Here is a 23,082-nt window from a genome sequence, read left to right on the forward strand (position 1 = left end):
GAAAAGCCGGCGTTTTGGTGCAGGGTTCGCCTATTCCCAACGTCGGCCACGGGCACTAATGAGAAATTGTTTAATAAGGCAAAGCCGAGCTGCGCGTGGGAATCGCTGGGTGTTTTTACAGTGGGTCAGCGCGAGCGGGTTCGTGCTCCGGAGAGGGAGGCAAAGGCAGGGATAATTAGATAAACAATTAGCCCCAGCGCTCGTTATTTGAGTCTAATGAGGGAGGGAGGGTCAGTCAGAAAAGCAGCAGCTGGCAGCGAGGGGGGGTCCTGGGTCTGGATGGCCCCGGGCGTAGAGGGGCTCTAGGGTGGGTTTGGGGACACCGAGGACATCGTGACCGTGGAGATAACAGGGGGGGTGGGGACACAGAGGCTGCAGGGACACCAGGATGAGGGGACCTTGGGGATGCAGGGACACGGTGGATTCGGGAACATAAGGGCCATGGGGCCGTGAGGACGCTGAGGATGTGGGGGCACTGGAGACCCAGGGCTGGCAGCCAGGCGGCTGCCACGTGCCATCTCCCAGCCATGCTGGGGCTGGGTGCTCACGCAAGGACCAGGGCCCTCCTGTCACCTTGGCACCCGTGGGTGCTGCCAGCCCCTGGCGACATTGTACATCAGTGGGCATCGCCCTGTGGGGCAGAGGCCCGGTGCACTCATGACACAGGTGGCCCCGCAGGATGCCCTGTGGAATGGCAACCCGCCAGGCTGCTGGGGACATCTCCCTGCCACCGCTGTGGCCCCTGCGCTGCCATAGCCCTGCCCCTCCTGTCCCCAGCTCGGCCGTGTCCCCCCGTCCCCAGGGCTGGCGCCGCACCCAGAGCAGTGAGACGCGGGACTCGGCATCATCCCTTTATTCGCCAGGGCCTGGGCGCAGGGTGGGGGAACGCGTGGGCACGGGGGCGATGGGGGCACGGGGACAGCATGGGCACGGCGTGGCCATGGAGATGATGGGGGATAGCGGTGGCACGGGGGGTGGCGCGGGCATGGAGATGGCACAGGGTGGGCAAGAGCAGAAAGACGGTGAGGGCCTGGAGGTGGCGGAGGTCTGGCAGCAGTGAGGGTGAGGAGACAGTGCTGGCACAGCGCGGGCACGGCGTGGGCTTGGGGATGGCGTGGGGGGGTGGGAATGAACGGGCATGGGGACGGAGACAGCGTGGGCGTGGGGCGGGCAAAGGCACGGGGATGGGGCTGAGGATGGCACGGAGCTGAGAGCGACAGGGGACTGGGGATGACGTGGGGCACGGGGTGGAGAAAGGCACAGGGGTGGCACAGGGAGGGGATGGCGTTGGCTTGGGGACAGGCAAAGACCCAGGGCTGGCACAGGGGTGAGGATGGCAGGGTCACAGGGACAGTGGAGCAGGGCACAAGTGTTGGCAGGGAGCTGGCACAGCCGGCACAAGCCCGGTGACTCCCTGAGCTGGGTGCTGGCCCCGTGGGCACCCGCTCCCTCACTTCCAGCTGGCGAAGAACTGCTTGAAGAGGGGCGTCTCGCGGCCCTGGGGCAGGATTTCCACCTGCCGGGACAGGGACAGGGAGGGGACGGGGTGACATCATTCATGCCAGCCCCCTCCCGCGCCGGGCACCCCTGGCCACCTGCACCCACCTGTGTCCGGGGTGAGTGGCCCATGCGGGCAATGACCTCCTCGGCCACTTTCAGGGCTGCTTGGCGCTCCTGCTCGTTGGCCTTGCACCCTATGGATGGGGATGTCAGAGCCACACAGGGGGTGGCCTCTGTCCCCCTGTCCCCCACCGTCCCCCCTCCCCGGGCACCTTTCCAGACGTAGACCTTCCCGCTGGCACCGTTGTCCAGCACAAAGCAGTCGTCGGAGCAGAGCAGGCTCTGGCTGAAGGGGCTGCTGGTGGCCACCTGGCTCAGCTTCATGCTCCCCGTCGCGTCCGACACCTGCCCGTGGCCAGGACGTCACTGCAGGGCCACCCTGGCATCCCTCGGCTGTGCCCAGCCCTGTCTCCTCCCACACAGCCACTGCTGCATTCCCACATCCATGCCCTGCCTGGGGCCACCACGGTGTCCCCTGGCCATGCCCATGTCCGAGGGCCACCACAGCTTCCCTTGGTCACTCCCAGCCCCACGTAAACCCCTCCAGGGCTGCCAGGGCCACGACCTGACCCGGGGTCACAGTGTGTCCCCTGGCCATGCTAAGTCCCACGTATACCCCTCAGGGCCACCATGGTGTCCCCCAGCCATGCCCAGCTACACGTTCCCCGATGGGGCCACCACAGCATCTCCCAGCCATGTCCAGCAGCAGGGCCACCATGTGTCCCTTGGCCATGCCCAACCCGGGAACTGCCACGGTGTTCCCTGGCCATGCCCAGCCCCGTGACCACCACGGTCACAACTGAGCTACGCCCATCCCTGGGGCCACCGTGGTGTCCCAAGGTGACCTTGCCTTATAGAGGATGGCTGCCCCCGCATTTCTCTGATCGGCCACAACGTCCTCCTCGGGGCTGCCCTCCTGCAAGGTGGGCTTGGGGCCCAGCACCTGCCGGGTGAAGAGACAGGGGGTATCACAGAGCCACCCCCCAGGGACACTCGGGTCCCCCTCTCCTCCCACCAGGGACGTTGGGGCTCCAGCGCACCTGGAGCATCTCAGGTGGCTCCTCACCGTCCACCACAATCTCCAGCAGAGCCTTGCCACCCCGCTCGCCATCCCGGATGGCCGCGGCCAGCTCCTGCGCCCTGTTGCGCTCCAGCACGTTGCACCTGGCCCCACACCAGACGAAGAGGGTCTAGGGACAGGGAGAGGGACAGTGGTGACGGAGCCATCCCACCTCCCCCGGGGCCACCATGGTGGCGCCCAACCCACCGCGCCCAGGTTGGGCACGAAGCAGTTGCTGAGGTTGAAGCTGGGCTAGGGACAAACGGACACCACAACAGATGGACACCCAGACAGACAGACGCCCAGACGGACAGCCAGGTACCCCAACAATCACACGCACCTATGGATAGGGGGACACCCCAAATGATTGATGGGCACCTCAAGAGACAGACATTGTCAAGGACAGACAGACGGCCAGTGGACAGGTGGCCACCTGGAAGGACAGACAGACAACCCAACCGCCTGATACTCAGAAGGACAGACAGACAACCCAGCTGATGGACACCCAGAAGGACATACAGCCAGCCCCATGGATGGACAGATGCCCCGATGAAGAGGGACATCCCACCGAGCTGATGGACACCCCAGAGGACACTCAGAAGAACACGTTGCGCCCCCCCTCCCCGGCACCAGGTGAGAAGGCTCTGGGGAGGGACAGGGAGAGGGACGGGGGTGACAGGGCCACCCGGCAGCCCCTGCCCACCTCGCCCAGGTCGAGGATGAAGCAGTCGCCGGTGTTGAAGCTGGCCCAGCGCAGGTCCCGCTCGCTCGCCCGGATGTTCTTCTTGCCCTTCACCTGATAGAGCTTGCGCGTGGGGCCGGCACCGGGACGGGTGGCCTTGAACGCCGAGTCCACGCCGCCCTCCTGCTGGCACGGGGGTGCTGAGCACCCAGTGGGGGTGCCCGGCCCCCGACGGGGATGACAAGCCCCCAGCACGGATGCTGAGCACCCAGAAGGGACGCTGGGCACCCAACCGGGAGGCTGAGCACCCAGCAGAGATACTGAGCACCCGGAGGGGATGCTGAGCACACGATAGAGGCGTTGAGCACCCGTCAGGGATGCTCAGCACCCGGAGGGGATGCTGAGAACCCACCAAGGAGGCTGAGCACCTACCGGAGAAGCCCAGCACCCAGAGGGGGTCCCACATGCTCAGCGGGGAATAAGCAGCGGGGTGAGGGTGCTGAGAGCCCAGTGGCGATGCCGATCACTCAGTGGGACGCTGAGCGCCGGGAGCACCCCGAGCGCCCATCGGGGTGCCCGTACCTGGTAGGTGACGCCGCGGGGGAAGTACTCCATGAAGACGTCGGACTCGTTGCCCTGCACCTCGCGGTGCGTCACGGGGCGCTCGCCCAGCAGCGCGTTCAGCTGCGTGGAGAGGAGGGCGCAGGCACCCTGCTCGTCCCGCGAGGAGTCCCGGCCTGAGGCGGCACCCAGAGCTGAGCCCCTCCCCGGTCCCACCACCACCCCCCCGTGCCCCCACCCACCCCGCCGGGGCTCACCCATCCAGAGGTGGAGGTGGGCTCGCTCGTCCGGCCCGTTGTGCAGCACCAGGTAGGCGTCCCCCGAGAAGAAGACACCCCACGTCGCCTCGGGGACCTCCACCGGCCGCAGCTTCTCCACCCGCCAGATGTGCAGCCCCGGGCGGGTGGCGGCGGGGCCGAAGGGGGAACCACTGTGGGGCAAGGGGTGGTGTGAGGTGGTGGTCGGGGGGAAAGCGGGGAGGAAAGTGGGTGGGGAGGGGGTTGGTACCTTTTGGGGAGTGGGGTGTACATGGCGTCAGGGAGGCGGCGATGGGTGCAGTGGGCGGATGGATGGACGAAGGGACCTGTGGATGGAGAGACACCATGAGAAGGGCAGCACAAGGAACGGAGAGCCAGGAGGTGGCGGGCATCCTGACATGGACATGGGTGTCCTGATGGACAGATGGACAGCCAGAAGGACAGACACCCAAGAGAGATGGGCACCCAGAAGGACAGACACCCCAACAGTCACCCAGGAGAGATGGATGCCCAGAAGGACAGACACCCCAACAGTCACCCAGGACAGATGGACGCCCAGAAGGATGGCCAGATGCCCCAACAGATACCCAGAAGGACAAGTGGACACCCGGATGGACAGATGGACACCCCAATGGACAGACTGACATGCAGAAGGACAGACAGACACCCCAGCAGACACCCAGAAGGACAGATGGACACCCCAACAGCTAGATGGACGCTCTAATGGACAGCGGGACACCTAGAAGGATGGACAGCCACCCCTACGTACAGATGCAAGCCCCTACAGATAGGTGGACGCCCCCAGGGACAGACAGACACCCCGACAAGCGGACACCCAGGAAGACACCCCAACAGACAGACACCCAGTTGTACCCCGATGTACAGCTGGACACGGAAGGACAGACAGCCACCACTACAAACAGACGGCACCCGACGGAGAGGTGCACACCTAGAAGGACAGACAGACGCCCCGGCCAACAGACAGCCCAGCGGGTGGGAAGCCCCCAGGACAGACAGACGGACACCCCCAGAAGCACGCGCTCCGCGACGGACAGGCGGACACCCCGAGACGCAGACACCTGGATGGTTGGATGGGACACCCTGAGGGACACCCGGACGGACAGACCAACAGACACCCCCCACCCCCCATGGACAGACGGCACACGGACGGACAGACAGACCCCCCCGGGGACAGCTGGCTGGCCCCTCGCTTGGCCGCAGGACAGACGGACGCCCCAACAGCCGCGGGACACCCGGAAGGCGGCGGCGGCGGTGACTCAGGCGGCAGGAAAGGGTGGGGACCGAAGGAGGGGGGGCCGGGCCTGGCCCCGCGTGGGCCCCCCCTGGGGGGGGGGGCGTGTGGCCTCGAGTGGGACCCATCATGCTAGGGATGGGGGGCACCGAGCCCTGGGACCTCCCCCCTCCTGGGACCCGTCCCCCCCCTCCCCACGCTGGGACTCCCCCCCATCCTGCTGGGACGCCCCCCCCCCCCCGTCGTGGCCCCCCCCATCTCTGTTGAGATCCCCATCCTCAAGAGACCCCTCCCCCACCCCGCTGTTATCCGCCCCCCCCCCCCCCACTTTTGGGACCTTCCCCTGGGAACCCCCTCCTGGGACCCCTAACCTGCTGGGACCCCCACCCTCCTAGACCCCCCCACCCTGATGGGATCCCCCCCCACTCCCCCCCCGGACCCTCTCACCGCGCTGGGACCCGCTGTCACCCGGGGAACCAAGTGTCACCAAGGGGGGGGGGGGTCCCAGCCCCCTGCCCTGCCAGGGGCTGGGGCTCTGTGGGGGGGCGGGGGGGCTGTACTGGGGGGAGGCTGTACTGGGGGGGGGGACTGCTGTACTGGGAGGGCCATACGGGGGGGTGTGTGCACTGGGGGGGGTGGGGGGGTACCGGGGGAGGCTGCAGTGGGAGAGGGCTGTACTGGGTAAGCAGGACCGGGGCCGGGGCGGGGGGGGAGGCTGCACTGGGAGACCCCTGTGCCGGGGGAGCCATAACTGGGGGGGGGGAGGCTGTACTGGGATCTGCACTGGGGGCGGGGGGGGGCACTACTGGGGGTTGCATGGGCTGGGGGGGGTGGGGTGGGCTGCAGTGGAGGCTCACTGGGAGGCACTGGGAGGTGCATGGCAGGAACCTCCCCCCCCCGCACCCCCCCCAACAGCTCCCCGCAGGCCCCAGCCGCAGCATTGCTGGGAAGTGACTCATGGCAGGGGGGGGGCAGGGGGAGTGAGCGACGCATGTGACGAGTTGGGGCGGCCTGAGCCCTCCACGTGGGCCTGGGGAGCCTGCGGGGCCGGGGGGCACCCGCGCAACCCCCCCCCGGGCGCTTCAGATGGCAGCTGGGGGTGGGGGGGGTGGGGGGGGCTGGAGGGGCTGCGCACCCTGTCCTGCCCCCCCCCCTTCCCCAGGGTAGGGTGGGCAGGGAGTCGTGTGCGCCCACCGCGTGTGCGCCGCGTCCCACGTGCCGTGCGCGGGCCGCGTGCGCGGTGCCGCCTCACACGCGGCGTGTCCCGTGTGCCCCCGGGGACCGCCGGCTGCCACGCGTGTGTGCGGGGGGGGACACACACTCGTGTGCAGTGCGTGTCCCGGGGGACAGTGGCTCCGTGGGCGCAGTGCGTGTCCCGGGGGCGGGCGCCCAGGCGTGCGCCGGGTCCCATGTGCACGGCGCGTGACCCCTCTGCAGGGTCCCCACGCATGCCGTGCGCGTGCGGCGTGCCGCCCTGTGCCGTGGCGGGGCTCCCACGCGCTCTGCGTGCCGCGCCAACGTAGGCAGCGTGCGTGCAGTGCTGCGCGGGCCGGGCGGAGGTGTCGGCGTGCAGTGCGTGTCCGTGCAGGGCTGCAGTGCGCGGGTGCAGGCGGTGCTGGGCGTGCAGTGGCAGCGTCTCCGTGTCCTGCATGCGCAAGGGGCTGCGGTGCCAGCGCCCCTTCCAGTGCGGTGCGGGTGCCCGGCCAGTGCACTGCACGTGGTGCCCGTGCAGTATGGATGCAGTGCGCGCGGCGCCGGTGCCAGTGCAATGCCAGCGGGGGCTGCGCTGGTTCCCAAGCAGTGCCACGCCAGCTCCCGTGCAGTGCCGGTGCCCCTGCAGTGGCCGGGGCGGGGGGGTTGGTCCCCCCGCAGTGCCAGGTCCTGCGCAGTGCTGGTTCCCGTGTGGTGCCAGTGCTGATGCAGTGCCAGTCCCCGCGCAGCGCTGGGCCCTGTGCACTGCCAGCCCCCCGTGCACTGCAGCTCCCGCGCCGTGCTGCTGCAGTGTCAGCCCCGTGCAGTGCCAGTGCCGTCCTGGTGCCGGTGCCACGCAGTGCCGGTGCAAGTGCACTCCTGGTCCCGTGCAGTGTCAGGCCCCGTGCAGTGCCGGTGCGGCGCCAGGCCTGGTGCAGTGCAGGTGCAGTGCCAGTCCTTTGCTGGTCCCGCTGCAGTGCCAGTGCTGGTGCAGTGCTGGTGCTGGTGCGGTGCCGGTGTAGTGCCAGTCCCAGACGCACCGCAGTGCCAGTGCAGTGCCAGTCCCAGTCCCGATGCAGTGTTGATGCAGTGCCAGTGCCAGTGTAGTGTAGTGCCAGTCCCAGTCCCAGTCCCAGTGCCAGTGCAGTGCGGGTCCCATACTGGTCCCAGTGCAGTGCCGGTGCAGTGCTGGTCCTGTACGGGTCCCAGTGCAGTGCCCGTGTAGTGCCAGTCCCGGAGCAGTGCTGGTGCAATGTCGGTCCCGTACTGGTCCCAGCGCAGTGCCGGTGCCAGTGCCAGTGCAGTGTTGGTCCCGGTGCAGTGCTTGTCCCATACTGGTCCCGGTGCAGTGCCGGTGCAGTGCAGGTCCCGTACTGGTCCCAGTGCAGTGCCCGTGTAGTGCCAGTCCCGGTGCAGTGCTGGTCCCAGCGCAGTGCCGGTGCCAGTGCAGTGCCAGTGTAGTGCCGGTGCAGTGCTTGTCCTGTACTGGTCCCAGTGCAGTGCCCGTGTAGTGCCAGTCCTGGTGCAGTGCCAGTGCAGTGCCGGTCCCGTACTGGCCCCAGCGCAGTGCCAGTGCCAGTGCAGTGTTGGTCCTGGTGCAGTGCTTGTCCCGTACTGGTCCCAGTGTAGTGCCAGTGCAGTGCCGGTCCCGATGCAGTGCTGATGCAGTGCCAGTGCCAGTGTGGTGTAGTGCCAGTCCCACTCCCAGTGCCAGTGCAATGCTGGTCCCATACTGGTCCCAGTGCAGTGCCGGTCCCGTACGGGTCCCAGTGCAGTGCCCGTGTAGTGCCAGTGCCGGTGCAGTGCCGGTGCAGTGCCGGTGCAGTGCCGGTCCCGTACTGGTCCCAGTGCAGTGCCGGTCCCATACTGGTGCCGGTGCAGTGCCGGTCCCACGCAGCCCCGCTGCAGCTCGGTGCCGCCCCCGGCTCCTGCGCCCGCCCCCCGCCCGCCCGCCCGGTCTCTCCGGGGCCGGGGCCGGGGCCGGGGCCGGTGCGGGGGACGCGGCGATGGGGCTGACGGGGCCGCCCCGCTCCTGCCTCCTGCTGACGGCCGCGCTGCTGCCGCTGCTGCCGCCCGGGGCCGCCCCGGACCCCGCCGCGCCGCCCGCGCTCACCGACGCCGAGATCGAAGCGTTTCTGCGGGGTTTCCTCGGGCCCGCGGAGCGCGGGGACGGCGACGGCGACGGGGATGACACCGAGCTGGGCTTCGGCACCGAGCTGGGCATCGGCCCCGGCACCGGCCCCGGTGAGCGAGCGGCACCGGCACGGCACGGCGGGGCAGCCCCGGTCCCGGTCCCCGCCGGGGTCCCGCGGGGCTGGGGGGGGCAGCAGGAGGTGGGGACCCCCCGGCCGCCCCTCACCCCGCGGCCGTCCCCTCCCCTCCCCTCTCCAGGCTCCCCGGGGCGGCTGACGGAGCCCGAGAAACCCAAGAAGGGGAAGAAGGAAAAACCTCCCAAACCCACCAAGAAGCCCAAGGAGAGACCCCGGGGCTCCAAGAAGGACAAGGACAGGGACAGGGACAGGGACAGGGACAGGGGCAAGGACAAGCCCTCCAAGAAGCCCAAGGAAAAGCCCCCAAAAGGCTCCGAAAAACTTCCAAAAGGCTCCAAAAAGCCCAAGGAAAAGCCACCCAAGGAGAAGCCACCCAAGGCCACCAAAAAACCCTCTGGCAAGAAGCCACTGGGGCTACCAACCACCCCCCCGGAGCCTCCTACTGCCCCGCAGCCCCCACGGCGTGAGGACGACGTGGGGACACCCCGGTTACCAGAACAGCCATCGCCCTATGAGGAGGAAGAGGATGGAGGTGGCCGAGGTGAGTCTTGGGGACCCCATCTCACCATCAGCCAGGGAGGGGCGGGGGGGGGAGGGGGGGTGTCTTGGCACACCACGGCGTCACCCTGTGTCCCACTCGGCTCCCCGGTGGCACCCCACGGCTGGCTGGGCTTTGTCCATACCAGGGTCACCTCCTCCGTCCCCACCGGGGGGGACGATGGGACACAGTCCATCTCCCCAGTGGGATTTTCTTTCGGCATGGGGCTGCCGGGGGGCCGGGCCGGGGGGGCTGTGGGGCACTGCCAACCCCTCACTCTGTGTCCCTGTCCCCAGGGGAGCTGGAGGAGCCACCGAGCGAGCCCTGGGGTCTGGGCCGGGAGGACTGGAGTCCTGAGCCTGAGCCTGGTGAGTGCCCTGTCCCCAGGGCCACCTCCCTGCAGCCCAGGGCTACCTCCCTGTGCCCAAATGCACCCCGATGTCACCTCCCTGCTCCCTAATGTCACCTCCCTGTGCCCCAGTGCCACCAACCTTCACCCCGGTGCCACCTCGCTGCTCCCCAGTGCCACTTCCCTGTTCCCAAATGCCACCTCCCTGCACCCCGATGTCACCTCCCTGTGCCCCAGTGCCACATCCTTGCAAACCGGGGCCACCTCCCTGCTCCCAAACGCCACCTCTCTGCATCCCAGTATCACCTCCCTGTTCTGAAATGCCACCTCCTTGCCCCTTGATGTCACCTCCCTGCTCCCTGGTGCCACCCCCCTGCTCCCTGGTGTCACCCCCCCTCTGCCCCAGAGCCACCACCCTTCACCCCAGTGCCACCTCCCTGTACCCTGGGGCCACCCCCCTACTCCCAAATGCCACCTCCCTGCTCCCTGCACCCCACGGCCACCCCTCCACCCCTTCCCCACGTGTCCCTTCCCTGCAGATGTCCCCGAGGAGACGGAGCCACCGACGCTGGACTACAACGAGCAGCTGGAGCGGGAGGACTATGAGGACTGTACGGTGCCGGGGCGCAGGGCGGGGGGGACCGCTGGAGTCCCCCGGCCCGCAGGGAGGGCTGGAGGGGGCATCCCTACCCTTGCGCCCCCTCCTTGCGCCCCCAATATCAGTGCCACCCCCTCTTTCTGTCCCCAGTCGAGTACATCCGCCGGCAGCAGAAACCCCGCAAGCCCCCCAGGAGGAAGAAACCTGAGAGAGTCTGGCCCCAGCCTGAGGAGCCACGTAAGTGGGGTGGCAGGGGGACAAGGCGGGGGGGGGCTGGCACCGCTCGGGGTGGGGGGGACAGTCCCCAGCCTTGGGGACCCAGAGGAGCATCATTTTGGGGGCATAGGGGACCCCATAGGGGCACGCTGACCCTGTGGGGACACAGGGGACTTGGAAGGGGCATGGGGGTCCCCAGAGGGACGTGGGGGTCCCGCAGGGGTACGCTGACCCCCTGGGGACACAGAGCACCTGGCAAGGACACGGGGACCCCATAGGAACCTGGGGGACCCTCGGGGGCACAGTAGAGGTGTAGGGACCCCACAGGGGTCCCATTCCCCACCCCCCCAGCCCCAGCACGGCCCCTTTTGCCCTCCTCAGCGAAGCCAGAGGTGCCACCCCCACAGCCAACCCCCCCGCCCGTGCCGGTGACCGAAGGGGACTATGAGGAGGGCTTCGAGCCACCTGACTACGATGACTGTGAGTGACGAGCCAGGGGGCTCTGGGGCACCCCAGCCCCACGGGTAGCACCCACCCCTGCCCCCCCCGCCCTAAGGGGGTGTCCCAGCCCCTCCCCATCTGCCCCCGCAGTGGCGTACGGGCTGCCCCCCCCCCCGAAACCCAGGAAACACCCGGACAAAGAGGATGAGATGGAGACGGACGAGGAGAAACTCAAACCCTGTGAGATATCAGCAGGGGCTGGGTGCCAGGGTGGGTGGCACATCCCTGGGGTGGCATGTCCATGGGGCAGGTGGCACGTTCTCAGGGCTGGTGGCACATCCCTGGGGTGGGTGGCACATCCCCAGGGCCGGTGGCACATCCACAGGGTGGGTGGCACATTCCCGGGTGGGTGGCAGATCCCTGTGGTGGGTGGCACGTCCCTGGGGTGGCATGTCCATGGGGCAGGTGGCACGTTCTCAGGGCTGGTGGCACATCCCCGGGGTGGGTGGCACATCCCCAGGGCCGGTGGCACATCCACAGGGTGGGTGGCACATTCCCGGGTGGGTGGCAGATCCCTGTGGTGGGTGGCATGTCCCTGGGGCAGGTGGCACGTTCTCAGGGCTGGTGGCACGTTCTCAGGGCTGGTGGCACATCCATAGGGTGGGTGGCACGTCCCTGGGATGGGTGGCACGTCCCTGGGGTGGGTGGCATGTTCCCAACAGCTGCTCTCCCATCCCAGGGAAGCCCAAGAAAGGCGGCAGCAGCAAGGAAGAGGAGGAGGAGGAGGACCCCTGGGCAGAGGAGAAGGGCTGGGACCGCAAAGGTAGGTGCCAGCCTCCTGTCCCCGTCCCCTTGCCCCCATCCACCCGGGCTCTGCATCCCCTTATACACCCCTTTTCCAGGAAAACCCAAAAAACCGGGAGGGAAGAAGTGGGAGCCAGACGAGGACGAATGGGCCCCTCCAGAGAAGACAAGTGAGTGTCCCCGTTCCCGGGGGGGGAGAGCGGGCACCCCACTGTGGGGGGGTGCCCATCACCTTCTCTGCCCACCCCAATTGTCCCCAGAATGTCCACCCATCGGCCTGGAGTCCCACCGCATCGATGACGACCAGATCCTGGCCTCCTCCATGCTGCGCCACGGGCTGGGTGCCCAGCGCGGGCGCCTCAACATGCAGGTGAGGGTCACCCGTCCCGCGCCCACCCCCCGCCTTGCCTGCCGAACCCCCCCACCCATGCCCCCCCTCGCTGTCCCCACCCCAGGCGGGTACCAACGAGGACGATTTCTTCGACGGGGCTTGGTGTGCCGAGGACGACAGCCGGGCGCACTGGATCGAGGTGGACACCCGCCGCACCACCAAGTTCACTGGTGTCATCACCCAGGGCCGTGACTCCCAGATCCAGTATGGGGACAGGCGGGAGGGGAAGGATCTGGGGACGTGGGGTGGGGGAGCATCTTGGGGACGCCCCCTCCCAAACTGTCCCCTTCCTCCCACAGCGAGGACTTTGTCACCAGCTTCTACGTGGGCTTCAGCAACGACAGCCAGAACTGGGTGATGTACACCAACGGCTACGAGGAGATGGTACGGGACCCCAAAAGGGGCTGGTTGGGGCGGGACGGGGACAATAGGGACCCTCTGCCCCCACCCTCAGCTCCGTCTCACCCCCCTCGTCAGATGTTTTACGGCAACGTGGACAAGGACACACCGGTGCTGACTGAGTTCCCCGAGCCCATGGTGGCCCGTTACATCCGCATCTACCCCCAGACGTGGAACGGCAGTCTCTGCCTGCGCCTCGAGGTCCTGGGCTGCCCCCTCTCCAGTAAGAGCCACCCCAAAGCTGGAGGTACACCACCCATGGCAGGGTCACGGCTCCCCGGCCCCCCCACCGCTGTGTCTTTGTCCCCTCTGCAGCCATCAGCAGCTACTACGCCCAGCAGAACGAGGTGACCTCCACGGACAACCTGGATTTCCGCCACCACACCTACAAGGACATGAGGCAGGTGAGCACCTCTGTGGGGTGGGCTCCTCTGTGGGGGCGGGATATTCCGTGGGAGGTGGGCTCAGGCCCCCGAGCGCTGCCCCCTCCCCAACCCCCCCCCATCACCCGCCCCCTCTGCACCCGCAGCTGATGAAGGTGGTGAACGAGGAGTGTCCCACCATCACCCGCATCTACAACATCGGCAAGAGCTCACGGGGGCTGAAGATCTACGCCATGGAGATCTCTGACAACCCGGGCGAGCACGAGACGGGTGAGGAGGGGAGGGGACACCTGGCCAGGGGGCCCCGGCGCAGGCAGGCGGCGGGTACCACGCTGAGCCTGCCCACACCCTGCCCGCAGGCGAGCCCGAGTTCAGGTACACGGCGGGGCTGCACGGGAACGAAGTGCTGGGCCGGGAGCTGCTGCTCCTGCTCATGCAGTTCCTGTGCAAGGAGTACCAGGACGGCAACCCCCGGGTGCGGAGCCTGGTGACCGAAACCCGCATCCACCTCGTGCCCTCCCTCAACCCCGACGGCTACGAGCTGGCCCGCGAAGCGGTAAGGGGACGGCAGGGTGGTGGGATGGGACAGCGGGACAAGGGGAGGGGACGGCGGGATGCAGCCCCCGGGCTCACCGCTGCCCTGGGCTGCCTGCAGGGCTCCGAACTGGGCAACTGGGCACTGGGCCACTGGACAGAGGAGGGCTACGACCTCTTTGAGAACTTCCCTGACTTGGCTTCAGCGCTGTGGGCGGCCGAGGAGAGGAGGCTGGTGCCCCACAAGTTCCCCAACCACCACATCCCCATCCCGGAGCACTACCTGGCCGAGGATGCCACGGTGAGCCCCGGCACAAGGCACGGTGGCAGGGCGGTGACGGGGAGATGGCGTCTCACACGTCTGCGTCTGCCTTGGCAGGTGGCGGTGGAGACACGGGCAGTGATGGCGTGGATGGACAAGAACCCCTTCGTGCTGGGAGCCAACCTGCAGGGCGGGGAGAAGCTGGTGTCCTACCCCTTTGACACGTCCCGGCCCGTCAGCGAGATGCCGGCAGCCGCCCCTCGCCTGCCGGACGACTACGAGGACGACAATCCTGAGCTGCAGGAGACGCCCGACCATGCCATCTTCCGCTGGCTCGCCATCTCCTACGCTTCGGCCCACCTCACCATGACCGAGACCTTCCGCGGGGGCTGCCACACGCAGGACATGACCAACGCCATGGGCATTGTGCAGGGGGCCAAGTGGCACCCGCGGGCCGGCAGTAAGTGGGTGCCACACCGTACGGCGGCGGCTTGCCTGCCCCACGCTCCCGCCTCGTGAAGGTGTGAGTGAGCGGCTGGGTGGGCACTTGGTTGTTTGTCTTGCAGGCATGAACGACTTCAGCTACCTGCACACCAACTGCCTGGAGCTCTCCATCTACCTGGGCTGCGACAAGTTCCCCCACGAGAGCGAGCTGCAGCAGGAGTGGGAGAACAATAAGGAGTCGCTGCTCACCTTCATGGAGCAGGTAGGAGCTGGGCCGTGCCAGGGAGGGAGGCGGGCGGCTGCCCTGCCCTGCCCTGCCCCGCCCCACACGGCTCCTCTCGTCCTCTTTCCTCGCATAGGTCCATCGGGGCATCAAGGGCTTGGTGACAGACCAGCAGGGAGAACCCATCGCCAACGCCACCATCGTCGTGGGGGGCATCAACCACAACATCAAGACAGGTAGGGCGCGGGGCAGGGTACTGGGCAGGGTGCCGGCAGCACCGTGCTGCCCCCTTCACACCCCGCTGCTTCCCCTTGCTGTTGGCAGCCAGCGGCGGGGACTACTGGCGCATCCTGAACCCGGGTGAGTACCGCGTCTCGGCTCGGGCCGAGGGCTACAACCCCAGCGTCAAGACCTGCAGCGTCTTCTACGACATCGGGGCCACCCAGTGCAACTTCGTCCTGTCGCGCTCCAACTGGAAACGCATCCGGGAGATCATGGCCATGAACGGGAACCGGCCCATCCGTCGCATCGTGCCCGGCCGCCCCATGACGCCCCGCGAACGCATGCGCCTGCGTATGCGCCTCCGGCACCGCATGCGGCTCCGGGAGCAGATGAGGCTGCGGCGACTCAATGCCACCACGGCCACCAGCGGCCCCACGGCCCCGCCGCCCACTACGGCCCTGCCCTTCCCCTTCAGCAGCACTGCCTACGCGCCCTGGAGCCAAGAGCCACCCACAGCCAGCACCTGGGAGATGGAGACCGAAACGGAGGTGGTGACCGAGCTGGTGACGGAGACGGAGGCCTGGGAGCTGGGCACGGGGACAGTGCAGCCCTTCACCACGGCCGAGACCTACACCGTGAACTTTGGTGACTAGGAGATGCTCATCCCCTCGCTGCTGCCTCAAGCCAAGGCTGGACGCTCGCGGCCGGTTTGGTTTCGCCTGCCGCAGGCTCCAGCATCTGCTTCTGAAGTCTTCTTCAAGCCCTGGGCAGCCCGCTCTGGGCAGCCCGCCCCGGGTGGGCTCCAGCTCCTCACCCGCGCTGCTTCCTAAGACTGCAGGGCACGCCGTGCCGATGCTCACCCCATGGCTGGGCGGCTGCAGAGTGTCCCCTTTGCCAGGCTCCAGGGCCAGGCAGGAAAGGGACGTGCTGCCCCATCCCTCGGGGCTGGGCGGTGCCAGCCCTTGCCTGGCAGGGGAGGGGGTCACGCAGGACCCAGCCCTCGCCCCATCCCCATCTCCCGGCACAGTGGGGTTGGCAGGGGTGGTCCCACTCTCCAGGGCAGGGCCCGCACGGAGGCAGACGCAGCCCCTGTCCCCTCCACACAGTTTTTTGTTACACAAATAAATCAAGTTATATTGGTACGAGCATCTCCTCTCTCCCGTGCCCCGGCAGCTCCACGCCAGCCCTCCTGGGAGGACAGATGGGGATGACACCCAGGGAGCGGGCGCCAGGACCCTCCGAAGGGCCAGGGGTTTATCAAGTCTGTGCTCTGCCTGCTCAGTCAGTGCCCGACCTCCATGTCCCCATCATCGTCCTCGGCCCCGAAGCCAGAGAAGCTGATGGGCTGGCAGCTGAGGTCGCGCAGGTTGACGAGGCAGGCGGTCTGCGTGGTGCTGAAGACGGGCACTGTCACCAGCAGGACCTGCTGCCCATCCTCCCCTGCAAAGACAGGCAGGCATCAAGCAGACAAGCCCCCATTTGGCACCCCGGCGCTGGGTCCTGGCTCCGAGCGAGGGGGTGCTGCAGGCTGCGGGACTCACCTTTGAGCAGCTTGGACTGGAAGCGGGGAGCATTGCCGCAGAAGTAGACGTGAGGGCAGTCGGTGAGGATGAAGGGGTCTGATTTGTAAAAAGGGTAGCAGCCTGGGAGGGACGGAAATTAGGAGAGGAACCTGCACCCGCACCCCTTCGGAGGCCAAATGCCCCTCAGCCTCGGCGCCCACCCAGCTCTCCCCTTACCCAGGGTGTCCGGGGCTGTGGGGCTGATGTGTCCCGCCAGCAGCGTCCACTCCAGGATCTCCAGGTAGTCGTCCATGCTGCTGTATTTGAAGATGTCACTGACATTTTGCCCTGATGTCCCCAAAAACCTACATTTTGGGGGAAGGAAGGAGAGATTCAGATGGCTGTACTTGCCACGACTTGCCCTGCGATCCTACGCCGCCAGTTGTCACAGAGCTGGTGGCACATGAGGCTTTTTTACCTGATTCCATCCACGTCGGCCTGGTAGGGGTTGGTGACCAGCCGGAGCGTGGAGTAGGCGCTGGCGAGGGGCAGCATGCAGTGATGCAGCGGCTGCTGGGGCAGCGTATAGTTGGTGGGGTCAAACTCACCAGGCATCACGTCCACAGGCACGGAGGTCTGTGGGCAGAGTGGGGATTACTGGGAATGGCCAAACCACCCTCCTTCAAAGGGGCTCCGAGCCAAGCCCCGATCGGAGCTTGCTGCCAGCGCTGCCCTGCTCCCTGATTTGGCTCCTGCCACTTCCCTGCAGGAAGCCCAGCTTGGCTTCACCACAGAGACCAGATGCCAGGAGAAGGATCTGAAGCCGGGCTGCGCGCTGCCTCCTTGTCTTGCTGCGTTCCTGAACGGCACCATATGCAGCGTTCAAGGAGAAGGCGGGGGCCGGGGAAGGGGCTTTTGCCACCCCACACACCCAGGCTGCTGGCAGAGCGTTGCTTCCCTGGCTCGGGAGCCAGGCTCCTTCCGCCGGAAGGTACCCAGTTCCCCGGTCAACCCTACCCTGCTCCAAGCACTCACACAAAGCTGCAGCAGGATCTCATCCAGCATCTTCACGGCCTCCACACTCGCTGCCTGGGTCTTCTTGGTCAAGTACTTGGCCTGGGTCAGTGTGGAGACAGTGAGGGAACAGCCCTGTGCCACCTCTGATCCCTCCTTCCCCACCTCCGTGGAACTCCCTGTGCCAGCCCAGGCCCCGGAGAGCATGGCCGAGGCTGAAGACCCCTTGCCCCGCCGTACCTTGTTGATGGTGTCCCGGCTCTGCGTGTTCTGGCTCAGCAGGTTCCCCGCCAGGATGACGCGGGAGATCTGCGCGGCGCAGCTCTGCCCGCCCTCAGCGCCCAGCTGCCCCGTCACCACATCCACCAGCAGCTGTGTGCTCAGCAGGGACTCGCCGCTCCCGCTGCCCAGCCCCAGCCCCGACACCAGCAGGACGAACCTGGGCGGAGAGGCGGGGGCAGCATGCCGTGCTCCCTGCCCGCCCCAGTCCCTGCCCGCGCGGCCACGACAGGGCTGCCCACGCCAAGAGCCAGGTGTGGGGGACAGCAGTCCCCATCCGCCACCTCTCCCAGCACAAGGCACCGACTCCGAGGGGCACACGGGGGAGATGGGGAGGGACTCTTTTCCAGGGAGTCATGGTGTTGCTTTTCTTGCCCTTGCAGGGTTTGGATCCAGGGGAGTTGGCAGAGCAAACCCCCTTCCCCTGCTGCAGGGGAGGAGGATGCGGGGGGCATCAGGGACTCATGGGGCAGATGGGGAGGGTCTAGAGGAAGCCACGAAGATGCTCAGGGGGCTGGAGCCCCTCTGCTGTGAGCACAGGCTGAGAGTTGGGGCTGTTCAGCCTGGAGAAGAGAAGGCTCCAGGGAGACCTTAGAGTCCTGTCCAGTGGTGAGCCCCTGGCCCAGGCTACCCAGAGAAGCTGCAGCTGCCCCACCTCTGGAGGGGTTCAAGGCCAGGTTGGCCGGGGCTTGGAGCAACCTGGGCTGGTGGGAGGTGTCCCTGCCTGTGGTAGGAAAGACGATCAAGGTCCCTTCCAACTGAACCCATTCCATGATTCTATGAAATGGTCCCCAGGGCTCGGGGATTTGGCAGGGGACATGGTGCCACCCCCACTCCTGTCACTGTGGAGACTCACCGATCCGAGCTGGGGCCCTTCCAGGGCAGTGGCGGGGGCAGGTTGGCGAAGCAGTGATCCTCCACCAGGAACTTGCCATTGTCCTGCTCGGAGCCGTACACGGCAAAGATAGTCCCTATGGCAGAGAGCGGGTGGTCAAGCCCCCAGCCAGAGCCTGCGAGGTGGCTCTCACTGAGAAGCCATCGTCCCCTTACCTGTCACTAGCCTCTGCACCTCGACAGCTCCTTCCAGTTTCATCCGCTGCAGCTCATCCTCCAGGATCAGCTCATCGGAGGGGTGGATGTACTTGGGCTGGGGCGGCTGAGGCACCAGGTTGTGCTGGGGGGGACAGGGCAGGCTGTGATGGCCTCAGCGAGGCCGAGCTGCCCCAAAGGGCCCTTCCCCCCGCAGCCAAACCCCGCAGGTGGAAACCAGAGCGCGGGCACGTGACTCATGAGAGCTGCTGCTGCCGTGGCCCCCCACCGCTGGCCTGGCCAACACCCCCGCTGCTGCTTCAAAGCTGCTCGCCAGCTGCACACCACCCAGGCGAGCTGGTTTCGCTTAACGTTTCCCCGCAGCATGCTGGCTAAGCGAACACGAGCGCGGCTCCCTGGCCAAGGAGGAAGTGGCTCAGCCAGGCGGCGGGGGACGGAGCTCTGGCTAGCCTCAGGAAACGTGTTTGCAATCACCGTCCGGGCAAGCACTCCGCTGCCTTTGAACCCTGCCCGGCAGGCACGATGCTAACCCCACGCCGTGACGAGCAGGCTCCAAACATCCCAATGTGCTCCCTGCGAGCCAGCTGGGAGCAGACGGGCCCCCGGCACGGCATGGGGACGGCAGAGCTTCCGCGACGCCCCCCTCATCCTCCTCCCCTGCAGTGGGGGAAGGGGTTTGCTCTGCCAACCCCGATGGATCCAAACCCTCCAAGGGCAGGAAAAGCAACACCAAGCAGGCGCATGCAGGACGCATGCTGGCATAAAGAGGTGGCACCAAGAGCGGCGGTGTCTAGGGACAGGGTAGGCACAGAGAAGAAGGTGTGTAGGGACGGGGTAGGCACCAGCTCCCCAGGTCAAAGCCCTGGCGGTTCCCACTTGCTCGGCCACAGTGAGCACGATGGAAGCGATGGGAAACCAGCCGAGGTCCCGATGTCTGTTGGCACGTCCCCCAGCGCTGCGCAGAGGAGGAGGGAGGGAACATCCCCGCCATTACCTCCTCGCTGATCTCCTGCAGGATGGAGGGCTGCAGCTGCATCGCCTTGAAGAGCGTCCCCACCACGCAGCACTTCTCGCCCGCCCGCAGCTCGCAGAGCTTCCTCAGTGCCACGTCATTCCCTGCGGAGAGAAATGGGGCTCAGCTGGCCTCAGGGATGACCATGAGGGCAGGCGAGGCTCAACGGCTGACTGGGACCAACTCGAAGGGCTTGAGCGTCGAAGCCAGCAAGAGGCGGTGGGGGAATGTTGCGAAGCCTCTCATCTTTCCTGGAGGCATGGAGCCAAGTCCACATGTGTAGGCCAGATGGGGCCAATGGAGCTTCCCAGAGAGGCAGCACGGCCTGCAGGCATTTCCTCTGCGTCGAGGGGGAGGAAAGCCGGGTCATGCCGGCATCTGGGGGACCGCAGCTACCAGCCACCACCCAGGACAGTGTGCAAAGCCCCCACTGCGCCCACGGGTCCAGCTCTGCCCAGGAAGGGAGGGTGCATGGCTCCAGGACGGCCCCAGCTGGGCACAGAGCCAGCGCTCCTGCCCTTGGGCACGAGGGGCTGGTGTTCGTGCTCTCCCGCCAGGAGACGACCCAAACATCTCACTCAAATTTGACAGGCAGGAGAGATCGTTCACCACCCCCAAGTCTGACCTCTGCCAGGGCCAGATCCTCCACCCGGGATCCCTGCTGGAAGCCAGGATTCCCATCGCAGCCGGGCAATTGGGAAGATCCCGGCATGAAGACAGGCTGCTGGGGAGGGTCAGGGTTTCCTCTCCCTGAAAGGCACAAACAGGTCCCTGGGCTTTAGCCAGGGATCCACAGAGAGATACGGGCTGGGGGAACCAAAACTCAGGAGGTGCCTCCGGAGGTGCAAAGAGCATCACAGCTCCAGCACTTCGTCGCCTTTGTGGTGGGGAGCGTTTGCAGACAGCAAAAAAAATGCACCTCCTTCAGCACAAGCTGAGCCCAAGACTTCTCACCTCACGAATGAGGACCCAGAGACGCTTCAGCCCCATCCTTTACGAGACTGCAGGACTTTTATTTCCCCCTGTTTAAATCAAGCCCATCCATCCTGAGCCTCCAGCCCAGGAGGGAGGAAGACTGGCTGCGCACTGCGCTGGCGCTGCGAGAGCTGCCGGGCTCCTCTCCCAGAACAACACTGCCAGAGCCCGCTGCCGCGCCGGACCCTCCGTCAGGTCATCCCTTCTGGTCACAGGACGTTTCTCCCTCCAAACTCTCCCTTTGCTAATCACGCGCCTGCTGAACGTGACTGCTGCCCGGTGGAAAGCGCCCCGCTGCCATCACAGGCACCCTGGGCTCAGCGGAGCTGGAAACATGGCTTCATCCACCCCAGGAATGCAAACACTCAGAGTCAGAAAAAACAATCCCATTTTAGTTTCTTATTCTTGGCTCTAACCCCCCGAATGTGTGTGTTTAGCGGGAGGGGGGCTGCTCTCTCCAGATTTTGCCTGCAGGCGCTTCTTGCTGTGAGACAAACCCCAGAAATCGCATCCCATTGCATGACGCCGGGAAGTGGAACTTTACAAAACCGCTGCTTCCCATCACCCTTGGCAAAATCCAGGGTTACGGTCCAGGGGCGACCGGCCAAGGAACGACATCCGCTGCTGAGCCGGCACAGCCCGGCGCGGGCTTTGCTTCCCCGCGCAGCCCCTGGGGCTGGGGAGAGAAAGAAAAACAAGCAGCCAGCCCAAAAATCTCCACAGAAGGGCAAAGTTGAAAGCTTGGCTGGCCCAAGAGCGGTGAAATTCGGTAATGGGCTTTTACGGCACTGGGGGAGCCATGTGCCGTGCCGAGGCCAGCCAGAAAGCTCAGCCACCGTGCCCTGGCAGCAGCAAGGTGGTGGCTTCATCCAGCGCCGCCGTTACGCCTTCGGATGGAAAGTCTCAGGCGTTAGAATCCCACCCGCCAACCGCTCACGCAGCCCCGCAGGCAAGGAAATGGCCCCCCCGGCGCCTCTCCCGCCCCCCGACAAACCTCACGCTTAACTCGTGCTGCTGACAGCCAGCGGAAGCTTTGAGCTGGCCTGGTGAGCAGGACAAAAAAAAAAAGAAAAAAAAAAAAAAGGTTTTCTTTTCTCTCCACAGTTGATGTTTAAATGTCGGGACACTGTCCGGTGGAGAAACCACCCCCAAAAAAACACCCGTGGGTTATTTGACCCCTTAACGTGTGTGTAAGCTTAGGAACCGACGGCCAACACGTGCTGAAAAATCTCCAAAAAGCTTCCAGCCGCGCGGCTTTGTCCTCCTTTCCCACAGCAAGGCGGGGTTTCCCCAGAGGGACTCACCCCACTTCTGTCGCGCCCGCTCCTCCAGGATGGGCCGCATCTGGATGAGGCGGGCGGCGTAGATGTGGGCGTACTGGCGGCTGAAGCTGCGCTCGCCCAGCAGGAAGGGCTGGGAGCAGTCGGTGTACGCCGAGACCGGCACCCGGGCGAAGGTGGAGGCCTCGGCGGAGGGGGGGGCCAGCAAACCCTGCGCCGTGGGGGCCGCCTGCTCCCAGAACATGGTGGGCGTCAGGCCGTAGCGGCGGGGCTGGATGCCGGCGGGTTTTAACGGCGGGGCTGGAAAGCAAACGGGAAAATTAAGGATCCCGGCAAATTCCCGGCACCTCCCCCAGCCGTGACCATCACCGCCAAGGTGCCACAAATCCCTCCCTGGAGGTGGCCCCCACCCCCAAACTGACCCCCTCGCCCTCCCAAAATACGAACCAGGCCTTAACCCCCCCAAACGCTGCACCCCCCCCTCCTTTCTCTCCCCTCCAACACCACGGCACCCCCAAACACACCCTGGTGCCAGCAAAACCCCAGGACCCCCTCCCCCCCCCGCAAATCATACCCCGGCAGCAGGACACCCAAAGCCCCCCCAAATACATCCCGGCCACCAGAGCCTCCCGTGAACCCCCCCAACACCCCCTGGCACCAGGAGCCTTGCACAGCCCCCTGGCACCAGGAGACCCCCCCGGACACCCTCTAAACACAACCCCTGGCACAGAGACACCCCCCAGGGCACTGGGAGCCCCCCCAAAAAACACCCCCTGCACCAGGACACCCCCTGGCTTAAAGAACCCCCCCAAGGCACCAGGAACCCCCCCCAAACCACCCTCTGGCACCAGACTTCACTCCAGGACACCCCCTAAGCACACCCCCTGGCACAAAGAACCCCCCCAGGACACCGGGACCCCCACAAAAACACCCCCTGCCACGAGGACCGCCACGAGGACCGCCCCCGCCCCCCCCCGGACCCACCCTAAACACACCCCCTGCCATAAAGGACCCCCAGGGCACCAGGAGCACCCCCAAAAAAAACACCTCCTGCCACCAGACCCCTCTCAGCCCCCCCCAAACACACACCCTGGCACAAGGACACCCCCCCCCCAGGGCACTGAGACCCCCCTTCCCCGCAAAACACCCCCTGGAACCAGGACGCCCCCGGAACCCATCGCCCCCCCACCCCAAACACCCCAGCCCAAACCCCCCCCCAGACCCCCCGACTAGCAGGACCCTGTAGGGCCTCCCCAGCCCCAGGGTCCCCCCAGGACCCATGGCGAAGGCCCCCGCCCCAGACCCCCCTCGCCCCCCCTCAGGGCCGCTCATG

General features: G+C 66.5%; 3 protein-coding genes across 9 annotated transcripts; 1 reads left to right on the forward strand and 2 right to left on the reverse strand.

Annotated features, from left to right (window-relative positions):
* Positions 1 to 895: 895 nt before the first annotated feature.
* CAPG (capping actin protein, gelsolin like) lies at positions 896 to 5,558 on the reverse strand. 6 transcript variants are annotated; one of them, XM_063358818.1, is made up of 10 exons: positions 5,302 to 5,556; positions 4,371 to 4,446; positions 4,121 to 4,293; positions 3,885 to 4,039; positions 3,324 to 3,485; positions 2,601 to 2,750; positions 2,411 to 2,503; positions 1,773 to 1,905; positions 1,606 to 1,694; positions 896 to 1,516 (listed from the first exon to the last, which is right to left on the reverse strand). In XM_063358818.1, the coding sequence occupies exons 1-10, from the start codon at positions 5,501 to 5,503 to the stop codon at positions 1,451 to 1,453; spliced, it is 1,299 nt and encodes a 432-aa protein (XP_063214888.1). In that variant the 5' UTR covers positions 5,504 to 5,556; the 3' UTR covers positions 896 to 1,450. The 6 variants fall into 6 exon arrangements, with proteins under 6 accessions (XP_063214888.1, XP_063214892.1, XP_063214891.1 ...); XM_063358822.1 differs by lacking the exon at positions 5,302 to 5,556 and adding an exon at positions 5,070 to 5,276; XM_063358821.1 differs by lacking the exon at positions 5,302 to 5,556 and adding an exon at positions 4,994 to 5,276.
* A 2,877-nt stretch (positions 5,559 to 8,435) lies between these two features.
* On the forward strand, positions 8,436 to 15,779 carry AEBP1 (AE binding protein 1). 2 transcript variants are annotated; one of them, XM_063358675.1, is made up of 21 exons: positions 8,436 to 8,807; positions 8,955 to 9,374; positions 9,668 to 9,739; positions 10,260 to 10,331; positions 10,469 to 10,555; positions 10,916 to 11,014; positions 11,126 to 11,245; positions 11,715 to 11,798; positions 11,878 to 11,949; positions 12,040 to 12,149; positions 12,235 to 12,374; positions 12,470 to 12,554; positions 12,648 to 12,792; positions 12,885 to 12,973; positions 13,099 to 13,222; positions 13,312 to 13,508; positions 13,608 to 13,787; positions 13,866 to 14,208; positions 14,315 to 14,454; positions 14,552 to 14,651; positions 14,740 to 15,779. In XM_063358675.1, exons 1-21 carry the CDS (start codon positions 8,570 to 8,572, stop codon positions 15,288 to 15,290), a joined length of 3,468 nt encoding a protein of 1,155 aa, XP_063214745.1. In that variant the 5' UTR covers positions 8,436 to 8,569; the 3' UTR covers positions 15,291 to 15,779. The 2 variants fall into 2 exon arrangements, with proteins under 2 accessions (XP_063214745.1, XP_063214744.1); XM_063358674.1 differs by having other exon boundaries at positions 8,441 to 8,807; positions 11,126 to 11,215.
* On the reverse strand, positions 15,779 to 22,119 carry POLD2 (DNA polymerase delta 2, accessory subunit). The gene is made up of 10 exons (XM_063358676.1): positions 21,774 to 22,119; positions 19,477 to 19,598; positions 18,483 to 18,606; positions 18,289 to 18,403; positions 17,394 to 17,592; positions 17,175 to 17,255; positions 16,618 to 16,775; positions 16,377 to 16,504; positions 16,179 to 16,280; positions 15,779 to 16,077 (listed from the first exon to the last, which is right to left on the reverse strand). The coding sequence occupies exons 1-10, from the start codon at positions 21,991 to 21,993 to the stop codon at positions 15,920 to 15,922; spliced, it is 1,407 nt and encodes a 468-aa protein (XP_063214746.1). The 5' UTR covers positions 21,994 to 22,119; the 3' UTR covers positions 15,779 to 15,919.
* Between the last annotated feature and the right edge of the window lie 963 nt (positions 22,120 to 23,082).

The sequence above is a fragment of the Chroicocephalus ridibundus genome, chromosome 23 (genome assembly GCF_963924245.1).
Source record: "Chroicocephalus ridibundus chromosome 23, bChrRid1.1, whole genome shotgun sequence".
Lineage (NCBI taxonomy): Eukaryota > Metazoa > Chordata > Aves > Charadriiformes > Laridae > Chroicocephalus > Chroicocephalus ridibundus.